This window comes from Lolium rigidum, chromosome 3, assembly GCF_022539505.1.
Source record: "Lolium rigidum isolate FL_2022 chromosome 3, APGP_CSIRO_Lrig_0.1, whole genome shotgun sequence".
In the NCBI taxonomy this organism is placed as follows: domain Eukaryota; kingdom Viridiplantae; phylum Streptophyta; class Magnoliopsida; order Poales; family Poaceae; genus Lolium; species Lolium rigidum.
The window spans coordinates 168,739,290-168,758,216 of NC_061510.1; the positions used below are offsets into that span (position 1 = coordinate 168,739,290).

The window sequence follows — 18,927 nt, forward strand, 5'->3', positions numbered from 1 at the left end:
GATCAACTGTACCAAAGATATCTACGCATAAGCCTAGCTTATCAAACCGATCAAAAAGTTTCCTAACTTCTATAACCACATCTTTAAATTCTCTAAGAAAAGTTTCTAGGATAAATCTTTCTTTTCATCATCCTCAATTTCATGGAGTTTAAAAAACATTTGCTGCATAAATGGAATGAGGCTAACAAATCTAGCATCCAACATTTGAACTAAACAAGCTGCAGCAGTTTCATAATCAGGAGCAAGTTCTACCAGGGATTTATCATCAATATCTTTACGCTTACTAACATGATTAAAGAATTTTTCAATGTTATCTTTCTCAATTATAGAATCACTACCTACTGATAGGTCCTTCAGATCGTACTTAGGAATCCACATAATGAACTAGAAACGAAATAACAAGTATGTAAGAAACTAGTTTTTGTGTGTTTTAGATATAAAGACAACTATACAAGTAAACTTTTTTTGATATAATAAGGCAAACAAAACAAAGTAAAGTAAACTAAGCAAACTATAACAAAGTAAAAAAGATTGGAGATGAGGGAATCCCCTTGCAGAAATCCTCTTTCTCGTCGGCAACGGCGCCAGAAACAGCTTGATGGCGTGTGCTCGTCGTACGCAGACACGTTGTTGAGGAACCCCAAGAGTAAGGTGTGATGAGCACATAATCAAGTTTTCCGTCAGTACGAAACCAAGGTTTAATCGACTAGTAGGAGAAAAGCGTGACTTCTGAAGGTGTTGTTGGCTGACTAGTGGCAGGGCATACTTCCGGCGTTAGCAACAACGTGGAACCTGCACACAACACAACCAAAGTACTTTGCCCCAACTTACAGTGAGGTTGTCAATCTCACCGGTTTGCTGAACACAAAGGATTAGACGTATCGAATGGAAAGAGATGTTTGCAGAAAGTAAACAAAACATGATTGCAGTTGAATTTATCAGTAGAGGAAGAAGGACCGGGGTCCACAGTTCACTAGAGGTGTCTCTCCATAAAGAAATATCATGTTGGGTGAACAAATTACAGCTGGGCAATTGACAGAATATCGACTATACATGACAAGATGATTACTATGAGATTTGGTATTGGGCATTACAACATAATACATAGACCACGTAATCCAACTGCGTCTATGAATAATAACCCACCTTCAGGTTAGCGTTCGCACACCTTCCAGTATAAAGTTGCAAGCAACAGACTATCACATTAAGCAATGTGTGTAAAGTAAACAATAGAATTACCCTTGAATAAAACATTGTTGTTTTCTCCCTAGTAGCAACAGCACATCTACAATCTTAGAAGTTATAAAGTCACTCTCCTAGAAAACTAGAGGCATGAACCTACTATCAAGCATAAATACCCCCTCTTGGAGTCATAAGTATCCACCTGGTCAAAGTTTCTACTAGCAACGAAGATCATGCAAGATCACAAATAACATATGACATGAATATATAATCAATCTCAACATAGTATTAAATATTCATCGGATCCCAGCAAACTAAACATATAGGATTACATAAAGATGATCTTGATCATGTATGGCAGCTCACAAGATCGATACATGAAGCACAAGATGGAGAAGACAACCATCTAGCTACTGCTATGGACCCATAGTCCAGGGATGAACTACTCACACATCACTTCGGAGGCGGGCATGGCGATGTAGATGCCCCCGGCGATGATTTCCCCCTCCAGCAGGGTGCCGGGAAGAGCTTGAGGACCCCCCGAGATGGGTTCGGCGATGGCGGTCGCGATGGAACTTTTCATGGATGGAGACTCGGGTATCCAGGGTTTTCCCGAGAAGATGTATAAATAGGCGGAGGATTTAGGTCGGTGAGGCGCCTGGTGGGCACAGACCCCCCTAGGCGCGGGCCAGGCCTAGGCCGCACCATGGGGTGGTCTGGCCGCCCTGTGGCACCTCTTCGACCCCCCTCTGGACTTTGTCTTCGTTTCGGTAAAATATTGATTTCAGCTTTTATTTCATCCAATTCCGAGAATATTTCCTATACAACTTTTTTGAAATATAAAAACAACAGAAAACAGGGAACTAGCACCGTGTCATCTTGTTAATAGGTCAGTGCCGTAAATCATGTAAAAGTGCAACGAAGTGTAAACAAAACACATATGAACTGGTGTAAAATAAGCATGAAGCATCAAAAATTATAGATATGTTTGAGATGTATCAGTGACTTGTTAATCAACATCTCGATAAATAAATAAATAATCACCATGTTGGTGAAAAGTTACTCAGTACCTTGATATTCATAGTAATGATGTTTATAAGTGAGTTACTCAACACTCTCGTAACTACATCGTAAAAACCTTGATAACTATATCACCATCACATTGGTAGCAACACATCGTAACCATGTTGTTAGCTACCTCGGTAACGCCTTGGTAACATCATCATTTGAGATCATAGATGAAAATGATATTGCATTTAAGTTGAAAGCGATTTTCCCCACCCGTTATTTCCTCCTAAAAATTATCCTCAGCCCCAAAAAGGGAATTATAAAAAAAATCTGACGCACCCTCAACCCTTATCCTCTCGTCGCCCCCGATTAGCCACACAACTTTCGCACATATGTAGCCCCTCTTCTTCCTCCCCACGCCTTCTAATATTTTCTGAAAATAGAAAATAGAAAAAAAGAAGAAAAAAGTAGGCGAAAAACCCCTTGCATGTCCGGTTCCAACTCGGCAAAAATCAGCCCAACAAGGGCCAAGGCGAGCCGATGTAGCCCACCTCTCCCCAACATTATCTTATCCCCTCGTACACATTCTTCCCTCACCGCACGTCCTCCTTGCACGTGACGCCGCACGCACAACTCCGTCGCCACCTCTCCACCACCACGTGCGCCGCCGACTTTCATGCCCCTAGCATTCGCCTGATTATCTGGCTGCGCAAAACCGCCGCCCCGGGGTGTTCATTTTCCTAGCCATCGTCTCCGATGGAGCAAATGCGGGGGGGCTGGTTTCTTCATTCTCGTCGATGCCTTCCTGGGTATTTCGAAAGGGAAGTGAAAAGAGCAGAAAACAACAAAACGGAATGGTTAGCGTGTGACGGGAGCACTTCACACAAGAGTGTGACAGTGCGGCGCGATCGCCCGCCAAAGAGGAAATTCGAGTCTGTGGCTGATTTTTGCCGAAGAGGAAATTTCATCTTAACATCAATGACCGAAGTTAAATTGCCCATCCAAAGTTACTTTATGCACAAACCGACTATAACTGAGCGTGTAAGTCGTATTTGGTTACCATAAAAAATTGGTATCCATGAAGTAAAGTGAACCCGCCAACAAATACGGGGACATGCATGTATTTCACTCACCCATGTTTGTGTTGGAATATAATTTTGGAACAATGATGAAAGAGAGTGGATGCCATTGGGGTTTTTATTATCTAAGGAGATTAGCACAAAGGACTTACTCGCGCGGTAAGAATCATCCGTGTCTAATTGGAAATCACGCACACGATAGAAAGCCAAAAGGAAAAAAGAAAAACTGCTGCGATGGAACAAAGATGAGCCTAGAGTACACAGCGATGGACGCGGATCAGCGCAGCATGACACTTCTATCAAAGATCCAACTGAACTGCAGCGTTCGCGACTCGCTGCGGGCAGCCCTCTGATGGGCCAGTTCCGCCATCCTCCGGATCTTTGGCGGCAGCCCGCACACGTACTCCTGCGCACGCCGGCCCTCACCGGACAGCCCAGTGAGCTCGGCCACCCGCCACCTGCGCACGAAGTGCTCCACCAGATCGCCGTAGTCCCTCGCGGTGTACACCCCGATGCACTCTGCCACCGCGGAGAACCGCTCGAACAGAGTCTCGCCGCCGTCGCGGCCGTCCGACATGAGCAGGCCGGGCATGGTCACCTTGCCGCGCATGACATACGCCAGCGCGCGCACCATGCCGTCGGGGTCCACTTGGAACAGCTTCGCGGATCCCCTGGTGTATCCCGCCTCGTGGCGCCTCTCGTCGGCAGCGATGGCGCCGCAGATCTTGGCGAGCGCCTTGTCGCCGTGCTGTCCGGCGAGCCTCCCCGTGTGTCCGTGGGAGATGAAGGTTGCGCGCTCCTGGAACGCGCCGTAGATCATGCTGTGGTACGGGCTGTTGGGCACCAGCATTTCCTTCACGCCAATTACAGCAGCGTAATCATAAATCAAGGAAAGCTCTGGGAAGGGAGCATATCTTCGTTGCGCACGTACCATGCCGTTGCGGAGGAGGTGGTGGACGGTGGTCTCGACCTGGCGCATGTCGACGCGGCCGGAGAGGTAGAGGTAGCGGTTGAGGAGGTCCCCGTGGCGGTTCTCCTCGGCGGTCCAGCCGCGTATCCACTGCGCCCAGGGGAGGCTGCTGGCGCCGGTCTCGTCGGAGCCGCCTTCCACGCGGTTTCCCATGGTCTGGTACGTCGGAAGCGCCTCCTCCGTCACCATGTTGCCCACCAGGCAAACCAGGATCTCGTCCGGTACGCCAGCGACACCCTCACGCAGCTTGGCCACGGCTTCCGTGAACGCGGCCAGCGCCTCGCCCTCGGACTCGCCGGACGCCGGAGCAGAGCACGGCAGGAAGTCGTGGGGCTGCCACGAGGACTCCACGGGGGCGAGCAGCGGGAGCATGTTGTCCGCCACCCACCCGTTCAGCGACCGCATGACCTCCACCTGCTCCCCCGGCACCGGCGGGCACTCCACGTGAACTCCACCGTTGGGCCCAGCTGTAGACGCAGCGGTAGTCCATCTCCTTGCCAGGGTTCTGCAGGAGACGGATGACAAACTGGTCAGTGGCGGGGACGAGCGCGTGCGTCATAGCTAGGCGTGGCTGGTATCATCATGCAGCATTGCAGCTCATAATAACTGAACTGAAGCCTCAGCTGCTGCAGAAATGCAGGCTCGGCAGAGTTCGCTTCAATTCTGTCACTTGGATTTAAGTATGAACAACTGGTCCTGATTTGGTGTACGAGCCGCAAGAAGAGGTTCTTTTTTTCCAGATTTTACCTTGGATGCGCGGGCCAGAAGATCCGGCTGATCCCCCTTCTTGCTGAGTTCGCGTCCATCTTCCCGGGGAAGCAGAGCTTCGCGGACGCACCTGTTGCCAACCATAGCGTCGCCATCGCCATTGCTTGTCTTGCTGTAGATTTTGCCAGTAACTTTGCATCGACTCAGACTGTCAGACACACATATATAGGATGAACAACACTGTTAAGCCATCAATGACGCACATGCCTGTAGGGTCTAGAGGTCTAGTACAAATGCAGGATTGGGCGGATTTGCTAACTCGAGGATACCCAGACACTGGTGGAAAAAGGGCCTTTGGTCGCGGTTCGCAACTGCCATTAGTCGCGGTTGCGCAACCGCGACCAAAGTAGCGCGACTAAAGGCCCCCCCTTTTAGTCGCGGTTCCTTACGAACCGCGACTAAAGGTCCGTCCACGTGGGCGCCAGACGACCGTCGGGGCGGAGGCCCTTTAGTCGCGGTTCTACTGGCCGACCGCGACTAAAGGCCGCCGCAGGTTTAGGGTTTTAGGCCCCCCCCCCCTAAACCTGCCCCCTAAACCTGTTTTCTGTTTAATTTGTATTGTTTTATTTCTTTTGTGCTTTATTTGTAATTTTGAAGGAGTTTCACATATTCTACGGTACTACATACATGCATGCATATGAATGTACAATTTCAAACAAATTTGAAATTAGAACCAAAAAGAATTCAAGAGGAATATACAATATATATTCAATATCATCGGATGACCATATACAAGTTTGAACAAGTTTCCATACATAATTTAATGCATGTATAGTTCTACGTCCTCTACGTAGTGTTGTCCTGTAGGATCGATGACTTCCCTCGCGAACCATCCAGCTAGTTCCTCCTGAAGTGGTCGGAAGCGAGCTTCGGACTAAGCGTCTTCCGGAGGTTATTCCTCTTGATGTTGATCTCATCCGACTGGTCCCGCTCATTGGTGTATCTCCGGATCCTCTCACAAACATAGTATCCACATAGATTGGTCCCCGGTGGCTGAATATCCCCGGTCGTCCGCACTGCCCTTTTAAAATGTAGCTCTTTTTTGAATTCACCGACCTTTTCATCTACGAACCGTCTCCAAACCCTACGAGGCAAAGAAAATTAAATGAACAAGAGAGTTATTAATTAGTTACTTGATATTAGGAAATGATGAACGAAATAGGCCGATCGATATAGAGCGCAAATGAATGAAAACAATTACTTTTGCATCATTTTTCTCATGTCGGCCCAAAGCGCCGCATCCATATTCAGAGAGTCATGGACGAGAACTGTGGAGGTGTGAAATTGAATTACCATCAGAATCCAGTGGAACTCACGGACACGATACATGCACAGTCATGCATATATAACTCATCGATTAGCCACATACCATGCATGGAGTAAACAAAAGAGAATGTGCTCAAGACAGAAACACTCACCCAAAATGGTAAGGAAATAGAATATCACTTTTGAGTTCCTGTTTTCTAAGAAACCGCCACGAGTCTTCCTCCACGTCGGCGGGGTGGTGTTCTAACACATATGAATTAACGATGTGTGGGTCAATGAACCCAACATCATGGATGTTCCTTATTTGCATTTCCCGCTTCTTCATTCTGCATAATAGCGTACACAACAAGATAGTTAGGACAATATATAGTGCAGGCAATGAACGAGATGGGGTAGAAATTAATAAATCACTTACAGAACGTAGCAACTGATGATAGATTTGTCGAGGTCGCGCAGATTGAACAGCTGGAACAATTCACTCCGATGAATTGTTATAAACTAATGTTTGAAGTGATGCTCAGCTCTAACTTCCGCATAAATATAGTCTTTGGCGTTTTTAAGTTTTATGTAACTCTTGTACCAATTTAGCAGACCTTTCATTTGTCGAGGTAGATCCTCTTCTGCGCGAGGCTCGACGAGAGGGCCATTCTTCACATATGTAAATACTACGTCCTTCATTGGCGCCTCATCAAGGCCTAACAGTGCACGAAGAGTGATACCTAAGGTGGCCGCTTGTTCTCTGGCACTCGTTACAGTCAATCCATGTGTTGCCGCAGCTGCTATGATATCGGGGGCATCCGGACCGTCGGCTTGCACTATGAGCGGGGCGATCGATTGTTTACTTTGTTCCCCGAGCTGGGCAACTTCTTTCCCCCTTTCTAATTTTTTCTCCGCCATGTTTATTATTCCCTTTATATTGGACGAGAATCCAGACGGGACCTTCATACTGCTCAGGCATTCAAAAAAGATGACCTTCTCTTCTTTGGTCAGAGCGTAGGCGGCACGACCTTGAAACCGTTCCGGATGCAGGTCATCGGGGTCTTTCAAACTTTGCTTGGTCCTGCCGTGCTTCCTTTCTATCATTTGACTTCCCATACACGCCCAAGAAGCTTAGGAGGTTCACGCAAATATTCTTCGTAACGTGCATCACGTCGATTGCGGAGCGGACTTCTAGGACTTTCCAATATTCTAGCTCCCAGAATATAGATTTCTTCTTCCACATGGCTGCGTGCCCGTCGGCTCCCTTCGGAACTGATTGTCCGCCGGGACCCTTTCCAAAGATGACTTTCAAATCCTTGACCATATCAAATACCTCAGCACCAGTGTGTTCCGCAGGCTTCGGCCGGTGATCTGCCTTGCCGTTGTAATGGTTGCCTTTCTTTCTTACTGGATGACCTTTCGGAAGAAATCGACGATGCCCAAGGTACACGTTCTTCTTACAATTTGGCAAATGTACACTTTCAGTCTCATGTAAGCAGTGCGTGCATGCATTGTATCCCTTATTTGACAGTCCCGAAAGGTTACTAAGAGCAGGCCAATCGTTGATGGTTACGAAAAGCAACGCTCGTAGGTCAAATTCCTCTTCTTTGTGCTCATCCCACACACGGACACCAGGTCTGCCCCACAGCTGTAAAAGTTCATCAACTAACGGCCTTAGGTACACATCGATGTCGTTGCCGGGTTGCTTCGGACCTTGGATGAGCACTGGCATCATAATGAACTTCCGCTTCATGCACAACCAAGGAGGAAGGGTGTAGATGCATAGAGTCACGGGCCAGGTGCTATGGCTGGAGCTCTGCTCGCCAAAAGGATTCATGCCATCCGTACTTAGACCAAATCTTATGTTCCTTGCGTCAGCTGCAAAATCTTTGAACTCTCTGTCGATCTTTCTCCATTGCGTTCCATCTGCGGGGTGTCTCAACTCCCCGTCCGACTTACGGTCCTCTTTGTGCCATCGCAACAACTTGGCATGCTCTTTGTTCCTGAACAGACGTTTCAACCGTGGTATTATAGGAGCATACCACATCACCTTGGCGGGAACCCTCTTCCCGGGTTTCTGGCCCTCAACATCGTCACCAGGGTCATCGCCTCGATCTTATAACGCAATGCGGTGCATACCGGACATTCATTCAAATTCTCGTATTCACCGCGGTAGAGGATGCGATCGTTGATGCATGCATGTATCTTGGAACCTCTAAACCTAGAGGGCGGACAACCTTCTTTGCTTCGTACGTACTGGCGGGCAACTCGTTATTCTTTGGAAACATATTCTTCAACATTTTCAGCAAGTTTTCAAATGCCGAGTCAGCTACACCTGCTGTGCCTTCCATTTCAGCAAATCCAGTGTGCAGCCCAGCTTTTCGGACCATCATCGCATCCGGGTACAGCGCCTTCCTGTGATCCTCTAACATGCGATCCAAATTCTCCCTCTCCTTTTCAGTTTCGCAGCTTCTCCGTGCATCAGCAATGGTCCGACCAAGATCATCAACGGGATCATCACGTGCCTCTTCTTCACCTTCCCCTTCACCTTCCCCTTCACCTTCAGCATCCTCCATGAAAGTATCACCGCAATGAGCAAGATAGCTTTCATCGATGAAATCATCCCCTTCTTCATCTTCTTCCATTATAACCCCTCTTTCTCCATGCTTGGTCCAACAATTATAGCTTGGCATGAAACCGTGCCGAAGCAGGTGCATGTGAACATCTCTTGAGGAAGAGTAACCCTTCTGATTCTTACAGTTAACACATGGACAGATAACAAAACCCCCCTGCTTGTTCGCATTAGCCACTACGAGGAAATCTTTCAAACCCGTACTAAACTCGCCAGAGAGTCGGTTACCGTACATCCATTGCCGATTCATCTGCATTATTATAATATAAAATATATAATTAACCATCATGCATTTGTTAAACTAACTAGCTACAAACAATATAAATTAAACAATGAACTACACACACATGCATATTGTATCAATGACGACACATCAAAGGTTCAAGTTGCTAACCGCGATCGAGGAGGAAAAAATAAATGAGAAAGCTCAAGTGTGGCTCCAACACTTCATATCATGTTTGTTTCATGCTCTTGGGGCATTTCATCAAACACCTTATGTGCATAAGAGGAACCAAAAGCAAACCTAACACTCACTTGTGAAGTTTGTGAAGAGAATGGCTCCAAATGGCTGGATGGGTATATATAGGGGAGGGGCTTTAGTCCCGGTTGGCCTGGCCAACCGCGACTAAAGCCCCCCACGTGCACCAGCTGGCCACCGTGCCCCTGGGCCCAGGCCTTTGGTCGCGGTTCGCCACACGAACCGCGACTAAAGACCCCATTAGTCGCGGTTCCTTTACCTTCGCGACTTATGTGGCTTCCCGGAAGCCTGTTTTTCTACCAGTGAGATGAAGCGTTTCCAGCCGTAAGTCGGTTGACAATGCTAATCCGAAGGTACTCTGACGATTAAAGGTCGATAAGTACAACATTTCACGCCGACCAATCAACTGTGAAAAAAGAGAGCAGAGTAAGGACGAATGTAACGATGTACTTCATCTGTCTCATCATGGATATCCTCAGCCCACGATAAGCATCTAAACATGAAAAGAAAATGAAGAATGAATTTCTCTTTTTAACACATACTAGTGCATTGAGAGATGTCTAGGGGCGTGTTTGTGTTGGGGGAATGACCCCCGGTATGCCAAAGGCATGCCAAACCGGATGGTTTGAGCCATCAGGATACCGGTTAGACGTTCATGCCGGAGTCTAAGATAGGCATTTGGCTGAACAGGCTAAGCCGGTATCCTCATAAGAGGGATACCGGAACCGAATAGAAAAGGTACCGGGCCACCGGAAGGAAGGGCTTGTCGGCAAAGCTGGTCAAAGATTCTCTCCGGAGCTAGAAGACAAGGATGAGCTAAGCAAAGTAACTTTATACGAAGGGATGACGATAAAGGGAAGGATGACGGTCAAAGAAGCCGGAGGACGTCGGCGCCACGATTAAAGAGGACTCCGGTGTCATCTATGATTAAAGTAGCTTTGTAAAGTAGTTTGTCCAGTCAAAGATGCCATTAGGGTTTCTTGCCTTGTAAGCCACCCTCTCCCCTATATAAGGAGAGGGGGCAGCCCTTCTTCACGGGCACGTAGCGAGAACACAGGGAATAGCTTGTACTGAGAAACTTGTAACCATGTGGAAATCAATGAACATGATGATCTAGAGCGAGTTCTTCCTTGTGTCTTTCTTCTTCAACCTCCGGCCTCTGGCCAAGTTCTTGAGGAAACCATCCGGAAGTTCATCACACCTGATCACAAACCCTCCCCCGAATCCTCATACGTCCATTCGGCCCCAACTTAAGCCATCCTATGGCATCTGCTCGTTCACCACGACGACAGTTGGCGCCCACCGTGGGGCATGAAGTGGCGCATGCTGGAGTACACATTCGGGCGGGCCTCCTCGAGTTCGCCGGCGAACGGACGGTGTCTGCGCTTGTGCAGAGCTTCTACTCCATCGATTTCATCAACGACAACGCGGGCTGCTTCGCCAACGGCGGCATCTTCCCCAAGAACGGCCGCGTCATCGAGTTCGGCAGCCACCGCATCTGCTCGGCACCGTCCCCGTGCGCTGGCGCCTCTCGCCGGTGCTGGTAGCACCGGACCCGCCAAGATGGCTCCGTGCTGGTCGCGCTCCCGGCGGCGTCGAGGTAATGATGGCTGGTGTGGCTGGTGCGGGGAAAGGAGGTTGAGGCCGAAGGTGCTTGGTCGCGCGGTTTCGACCCGTGCGGCTAAGCCACCGGCGGAGCGCGACGCAGCGCGGCGGGAGCATCATCCGCGCCACCGGCAACGCCTCTCCAAACGGCGATGAACGCGCCGGCAACCCCCATCGCGCGAGAACATCGACCCGGCAGCGGCTCAGGCGGAGGCTGGAGGCGCGGCGCTCGAGGATACTCGAGAGCGGCAAAGACGTCGTCAAGGCGCAGCGCGAGCTGAACCTAACCGTACGTGAGTATAACGCTGCCCATGGCTTTGCTTCTGTTAGCGCTCATGCTGCTAGGATGCCGGAAAACCGGCTTAAGGCTCGCAATCTAGATCGGGATTTGCGTAAGGAAGTTCTTACCGGAAAAAGTACCTCTGCATCGGTTAGCATTGTAGAGAAACCTAAGTACGAGCGGTCCGGATAAAACAATAAAAGGCTGCTAAGGCTGCTTGTAGATCCGTGTGATTCGCTTACCGGAGAGGCTACGGCAAAGCAACAAGAGCGTGTCGGAGAGCTGCTAGATGCTTGTAGAGCAGCGAACGGCTGAGCGGCTGGCTAAGCTGAACAAGGCTATAGCCTCGAAATCCGCGCGTTCAACAAAGAATGCCGGAAGCAAGTCCCGAGGGGCAGGCCTCGTCCCCCATCCGGACGGAAGAAAAGAAAAAGAAGTGAACGCACGGCAGATGAGCGTGTATGATCCGGTCCTTGCCGGTAAACAAAAAGCCGGGCAACACGATGCCGGTAGAAAAAGCCAAGGGGCGAGAGCGAGGCTACGCCAAAGAAGGCTATGCCGGAAACAAACATGCCGGTAAACATGAAACCGGGCAAAACTATCCGGATGCAAGGGCAGCGTATGATGAAGATGAGGAAGAGATGCCTCCACCAAGGTACCGGCGAGGCAAGGGCCGCGGCACCGGAACGTTACGATGAAGCCGATTCTAACAGACCGGCAGCATACCGGAACCCTTTGGGAGAACGCTTGGGAGAGAGATACTTACCGGAACGGGATGCGAGGCACCGTCTGGATAGAGTATACTTGTCGGAAATGATCGAGGAGGAAGGTCCCCCAGGTCCAAAGTGCTTTGGCCCAAGAATCATGAGAGAAAAACCACCAGTTCGCAACTTCACGTTGCCCCGTGACACAAAAACATACGATGGCACTACGAAGCCGGAAGATTGGCTCGCGGATTACGTGACCGCGGTATACGTCGCAGGCGGCGGAGGAACCGTAGCAGGCGGAGGAAACCGGCGTTGGGCTGTGAGGATCATACCATCATTTCTGGTTGGACCGGCAAGAATCTGGCTAAACAACTTGCCGGCAGGAAGCATAAATGGCTGGCTGGATTTTGAGGAGGCTTTTGTGAGCAATTTCAGCAGCACCTATCGGAGGCCAAACGAGGCCGCGACAACTCGCTACGTGTGTACGGCGCCAGAACGAAACGGACCGGGATTATCCGGCCCGGTGGAACACCACAAGGAACTCTTGTGAAGGGGTAATCGAGGCACGAGGCCATTGCTTGGTTTAGCGGTGGGTGCAAAAGAGGTTCGCCAGCTGTGGCAAAAGCTGCGGCGGAACATGCCGACAACGTTGGCGAGAGATGATACGTGTGGCGGATAACTACGCGTTGGGAGACCCAACGCAGCCGGCGATGCAACCTGAACCGGAACAGACAACGCCAAGAGCAACACCGGGACAACCGGAACAACAAGAGGAGGGAAGATTTCCCGGATCGAAGGTACGGCCCGCAGCAAGTTGCTGCTGTGCAGGAAGACTCTGATGCCAGCGGCAGCCAGAGGCAAAGAACCGGATCGCAGCCGTGGGCGGGTCCAAAGAAGCAATGGGTGGAAAAGAAACCCTGGGTCCAGAAGAAAGCGGCAAGAACCCGCAAAATACACCATGGAAGCTGCCATGGACCAACCATGCCGGTGGCACACACCGAATCCGGCACACCCGTCAAACCATCTGACGAAGGATTGTACCTGGACCAAGTACTTGATGGAAAAAGGGGCGGTAAAAGATGCTCAAGGGCGAGGAGGCAATGCAATGATGCCACCACCGGACATGCGGCAGCAGCAGCTACCGCCACCACCGCCGCTTACCGGGCCAAACGCCTTACCGGTGCAGCCAAACCGGCAGCAGTACCGGCAAGTTAACCGGGTGGAACAAGATGATAACCAGCTACCTCCACCGCCACCTTTAGGCCGGAATGTTTACGAAGACCCGCATCCGTGCTGTGTTGTTTTTGTCACCGAGCCGACGAGACGGAGCAAAGTATGCACCGCCGCTCCATGGAAGTAAATGCTGTGATGCCGGCAGTGCCCAAATACATGCAGTGGTCCAACCAGGAAATTGCTTGGTCGATCAAGGATCACCCCAAGATCATGCCGAATCCGGGTGGATATGCTCTTGTTGTGGACCCGATCATGAAAGGGCCGCAAACTCGAGTGAAGTTCAGCAAGGTGCTGATAGACAATGGCAGCAGCATCAATATCATGTACAAGCACACCATGCATACGTTGGGCATAACAGAGAACATGCTTCAGCCAACGCGCACAACGTTCCACGGGATCGTTCCGGGTTTGTCCTGCGCACCGGTTGGAAAAGTTCGGGTGGACGTGTCGTTTGGAGGACGTGACAATTGCCGGGTTGAGAACACGGAGTTTGAGGTGGTGGACTTAGATAGTCCGTACCATGCTTTGCTGGGGAGACCGAGCATCGGCGGCCTTCATGGCCTCGACCCACACGGCCTATCTCAAGATGAAGATGCCGGCACCTCGTGGACCTCCGAGCGTGGTGGGAAACTACAAGGTCTCGCTGGAAACAGGCGTCGCCGGATCGAACCTAGCGGAATCGCTGGTGATCGCGGAGGAAAAGAAAAGGATGCAAACAGGCTGTTGCGGCGGCTCGGTCCTCACGGCTGAGCTTAGCGGCAATGAGTGCAAGTACGAGCGCTCCGGCATTCAAGCCAACAAATGAGACAAAGGACATTGTGCTGGATCCGGCCTACCCGGAGCGCACCGTTCGTATCGGTGCCGGCCTCGATCAAGCATAGGAAAGCGCGCTCGTCGGCTTCCTCCGTGAGAATCGGAATATCTTTGCCCGGTCAACGTGAAGATTTGGTAGGTGTTCCGAGGGAGCTGGCTGAGCACTCCTTGAACGTTCGAAAAGATGCCAAGCCGGTGCGACAACCCTTGCGCCGGTTCGCTGAAGATAGAAGAAAGATCATAGGAGAAGAGGTAACCAAACTGCTTGTTGCCAAATTCATTGTGGAGGTCACGCACACAGAGTGGCTGGCCAATCCGGTGATGGTTGAAAAGAAGAAAGATGAGAACCTGGAGGCAAAAGCTCCGAAGGTGTGGCGCATGTGCATCGACTACACCAACCTCAACAAAGCTTGCCCAAGAGACCCTTTTCCTTTGCCACGAATCGATCAAGTGATTGATTCAACCGCTGGGTGTGAGTTGTTGTCCTTCCTGGATGCCTATTCCGGTTTCCACCAGATTCCCTTGAAAAAGGAAGATCAAATAAAAACTGCGTTCATTACCCCGCACGGGGCTTACTGCTATATCACTATGCCTTTTGGTTTGCGCAACGCTGGTGCAACGTACCAGCGCTGTATGCAAAAATGCTTGTTTGATCAGATCGGAAAGAATGTGCAGGTGTATGTGGATGACATCGTGATAAAAACTAAGGTAAAAGATACCCTGATCGATGATCTCCGGCAAACATTTGATAACCTAAGGAGGTTCCGGATGAAACTCAATCCGGCAAAATGCACTTTCGGTGTCCTCGCCGGCAAGGCTGCTGGGTTTCCTCGTCTCAAGCCGAGGCATTGAGGTCAATCCGGTAAAGATCCGGGCAATCGAAAGAATGACAATACCACAGGATTTGAAGGACATACAAAAGTTTACCGGAAGCTTAGCATCGCTAAGCCGGTTCATAAGCAGGTTGGGAGAGAAGGCCTTGCCATTGTATGCCTTAATGAGAAAATCCGATAAGTTCGTCTGGACCCCTCAGGCAGACGCAGCATTCAAAGAGCTGAAAACAATGTTAGCTACCGCGCCAATATTGGCTTCGCCGTTGGAAAGAGAACCAATGTTGTTGTACATAGCAGCAACCAACCGGGTCGTGAGTGTTGTTGTGGTAGTAGAAAGAGAAGAGGAAGGAAAAACCGTCCAGAGGCCGGTATACTACCCGAGCGAGGTGCTCTCCCTCTCAAAGCAAAACTACTCGCACTTCCCAGAAAATGACCTATGGCGTGTTTATGGCCGCCACAAAGCTCAAGCACTACTTCGAGGAACATCCTATGAAGGTGGTGAGTGAAGCACCCATCTCTGACATCATGTGCAACAAAGACGCCAGCGGCCGGATTGCGAAATGGGCGATCCAGATATCACCATACGTACCGGTGTATGAAAGAAGAGATGCCATAAAATCACAGGCTCTGGCTGATTTCCTTGTTGATTGGGCGGAGATGCAATACAAACCGCCGGATCAGAAGATAGAGTACTGGAAAATGCACTTTGATGGATCCAAGCTCAAGGAGGGTCTAGGTGCCGGTGTGGTGCTTACTTCACCAAAAGGAGATCACCTCCGGTATGTTTTGCAAGTACATTTCAGGGCATCGAACAATGTCGCTGAATATGAAGCCTTGATCCATGGGCTTAAGGTCGCAAAAGAAGTCGGTGCGCACCGGATCATTTGCTATGGAGATTCAGATCTTGTAGTACAGCAGTGTTCCGGAGATTGGGATGCAAAAGATGCCAACATGGCCTCGTACCGGTTTCACGTGCAAAAGATTGCCGGATTCTTCGAAGGTTGTGAGTTTCACCATGTACCGCGTGCGGAAAATGAAGGCTGCGGATGCTTTGTCCAAGATAGGCTCATCCCGACAAGAAATTCCTCCCGGAATAGCTGCGGCACACCCGAGAGTACCATCAATCAAGCCAAGTCCCGAGTCGGAATCAATTTTTGTTCCGGAGTCACACATTGTGCCAATGGATATCGATGGAGGGAACCCGGGGACCGCTCCGGCGAACCCGGGAGCCTGTTCCGGCAAGCTCGGGGACTGCCGTGCCCATACCGGAAGAAACGATGCTGGTGGATAGCATGGAGATAGATGCACCGGTGTTTTTGGTTCGAGAGATACCGTCATGGGCTAAACCTATTAAGGAGTTCCTAATCAACGGCACCTTGCCGGCCGATGAAAATGAGTCAAGGAGGATACAAAGAAGGTCCAAAGCTTACACATTCATCAATGGTGAGGTGTACAAGAGAAGCGTTACCGGTGTCCTTCAAAGATGCGTGGAACCGGAAGAAGGGAAAGAAATGCTTGAGGAAATTCACCAAGGAGAATGTGGGCATCATGCCTCGTCAAGGGCGCTGGTAGCAAAAGTGTTTCGGCATGGGTTTTACTGGCCCACGGCTTTGGCGAACGCTGAGGATTTGGTAAGAAAATGCAACGGGTGCCAGAGGTACGCCAAGCAAAATCATACCCCAGCGTCCGGTTTAAAGACAATACCGCTGACATGGCCATTTGCTGTTTGGTGCCTGGACATGGTTGGCCCATTCAAGACTGCAAGAAGCAGCATGACTCACATCTTGGTCATGGTGGATAAGTTCACCAAATGGCTAGAAGTAAAACCTATCGCAAAGTGTGATGGGCATACAGCTGTGAAATTCTTGAAGGATATCATCTTGCGGTATGGATACCCGCACAGCATCATCACTGACAATGGAACCAACTTTGCTCAAGGGGAGTTCAAAAGGTTCTGTGAGGATAAGAATATCCGGTTGGATTTGTGCTCGGTGGCACATCCACAAGGCAACGGCCAAGTGGAAAGAATGAATGCTTTGGTACTCTCCGGTATCAAACCCAGACTCATTGACGCAGTGGAAAGAGCACCGGGGTGTTGGCTTGATGAGATACCATCAGTGCTGTGGAGCATAAGAACAACCCCAAACCGGTCTACCGGATACACTCCATTCTTCATGGTTTATGGAGCAGAGGCGGTCATACCAACCGACATCATCCATGATTCACCAAGAGTGCAGCTCTATACTGAGCAGGAGGTCAAAGAGGCCAGAGAAAATGATGTGGACTTGCTAGAAGAAGCAAGAGAGCTAGCTTTGGCAAGAACAGCCATTTACCAGCAAAACCTCAGACGATATCATGACCGGAAAGTCAATCCAAGAGTTTTCCGGGAAGGAGATCTTGTGCTTCGCCTAGTGCAGCGCACTGAAGGCCGGCATAAGCTCTTGCCACCTTGGGAAGGTCCCTTCATTGTAAGCAAGGTGCTTCACAATGATGCGTATTACTTGATCGATGCACAGGAGTGGAAAAAAGGAAAGGCGGACAAGTCCGGAGAAGAGAGCAAGCGTCCATGGAACGTAGCTCTGTTGCGTCCTTTCTACTCTTGAAGTGGTGGTGTAAGAAGTTCCTTTTTTGTACCTTATATGCTATGAATAAAAGATGTCGGAACCTTAAATGAGTCTCGGGGACTACCCCAACTTAAGTTGCATGTAACTTGTCTATTTTTTCAGTTTACCGGTTGCTTATTGAATGTTTTTTCTTTCCGGTTTAGTAGTGTGCTAAATCCTACCGGAGTCTTCGACTCTGCTGCTGTCCGAAAACCGGCTTCATGGCAAGCAAGATAAACCGGTAGGAGATAAGCACATGAACTGCGAAAGGGGAAAGCAGGAAAGAACAATCCGGAAAATTTAACTAACCCCGGTTAAACCGGTTTTTTGCAAAATTTCAAAGTTATTTCTAAGTTCAAGAAGATGTTTGTTTGGTGAAAGAACCTTGTGCTCATACGCCAAAGAACGCCCAGAGAAGGCAGGCAGAGCCAAGGCAAAAGAACCAAGTATGCATCAAATTGGATGCGGAAACAATTGGGAAATCTTTGCGGTACAGGATAAAAGCAAAACCAAAAGCAAATGTGCTAAAGCAAACTCAAGATAATTAGCTACCGGTATAACCTACCGGCAGAAAATGTTGTACCACAACCACAAGCAAACTTAAGTTTTACATCATAGACCCCGGCATTCCGGGGCAGAATTTAACAGACATTGTTTTTAAGGCAAGCAGGGCCAACAGATAAGTCTCAGGCAAATAGTTGATAAGAGGTCATCAGGCAGCGGGGGCGTCGGGTGGAGCGGCACCGGCCTCGGCATCTTCAGGAGGAGCAGCGCCGGCTTCGGGAGCTTCCGGCGGCACGTCCCGGCAGCTTCACCTTCATCTCCCTCGTCTTCTTCTTCCTCATCGCCGAGGTAGTCTTTGACACCGGGAGGGGTGGGATGAAGGTGCGGACCTCGGCATACTCAGCAAGCCGGTATGCACGGTCCTGCCGCTTCGCAGTGAGCGCCGGGTCTGTGTCCGTGGGAGCATCCGCGCGCACGCCCTGAAGAGCATCCAAATCAAGAGCAGGGTACCATGAGCACGCGGAGCGCAGCGCCGTGTCAGCTCCGGCGCGAGCCGCAGAACATTGCCACTCGCGGATCCGGTGCCCGGCATCCTTGAGCCGGTTGGCGGTGAGCGTGATGTTCTCCGGCAGCTCCTCCTCAGGCCATAACACCTTGAAGATCTGGATGGCGGCGGTTGGCAGGTCAACAAGAAGCCGGTCGACGCAGCGCATATGTTGAACCCGCGCTGAGAGGGCGACAAGATAGTCGTACCCGTCCCAGTGCGCATCCATGTTCGGAAACTCCCGCGCAATCCGATCCTCCCTCACCTTCTTCACAGCATAGGCCTGGGATTCCGGGAAGTGCTCTACAGGAAGAAAGAAAAAACATAAACACAAGACACCGGAAAAGAGTATGTCGGAAAAGAAAGGAACAAAGATATATCTTCAAAAGGAAAAAAGCTTGTAAGCAAAAGAAGGGACAAGGCAAAGACTTACGGAGAGCTAG

At 49.9% G+C, this 18,927-nt stretch overlaps 1 protein-coding gene across 1 annotated transcript; it reads right to left on the reverse strand.

The window, feature by feature from the left end:
• Nucleotides 1-3,546: 3,546 nt before the first annotated feature.
• Nucleotides 3,547-18,713, reverse strand: LOC124695796 (acyl-[acyl-carrier-protein] desaturase 4, chloroplastic-like). Its single transcript, XM_047228610.1, has 5 exons — nucleotides 18,594-18,713; nucleotides 18,340-18,419; nucleotides 5,078-5,155; nucleotides 4,201-4,744; nucleotides 3,547-4,122 (listed from the first exon to the last, which is right to left on the reverse strand). Exons 1-5 carry the CDS (start codon nucleotides 18,711-18,713, stop codon nucleotides 3,547-3,549), a joined length of 1,398 nt encoding a protein of 465 aa, XP_047084566.1.
• Between the last annotated feature and the right edge of the window lie 214 nt (nucleotides 18,714-18,927).

What these genes read in the sequence shown, in the direction of transcription:
- LOC124695796 (XM_047228610.1), bottom strand. Translation starts at nt 18,713, where the DNA reads ATGGATGCGCACTGGGACGGGTACGACTATCTTGTCGCCCTCTCAGCG. An exon ending in CCGCCATCCAGATCTTCAAG is followed by an intron (nt 18,420 to 18,593) that starts GTGTTATGGCCT and finishes GATGCTCTTCAG; the next exon opens with GGCGTGCGCGCGGATGCTCC. An exon ending in CGTGCATACCGGCTTGCTGA is followed by an intron (nt 5,156 to 18,339) that starts GTATGCCGAGGT and finishes TGTGTCTGACAG; the next exon opens with TCTGAGTCGATGCAAAGTTA.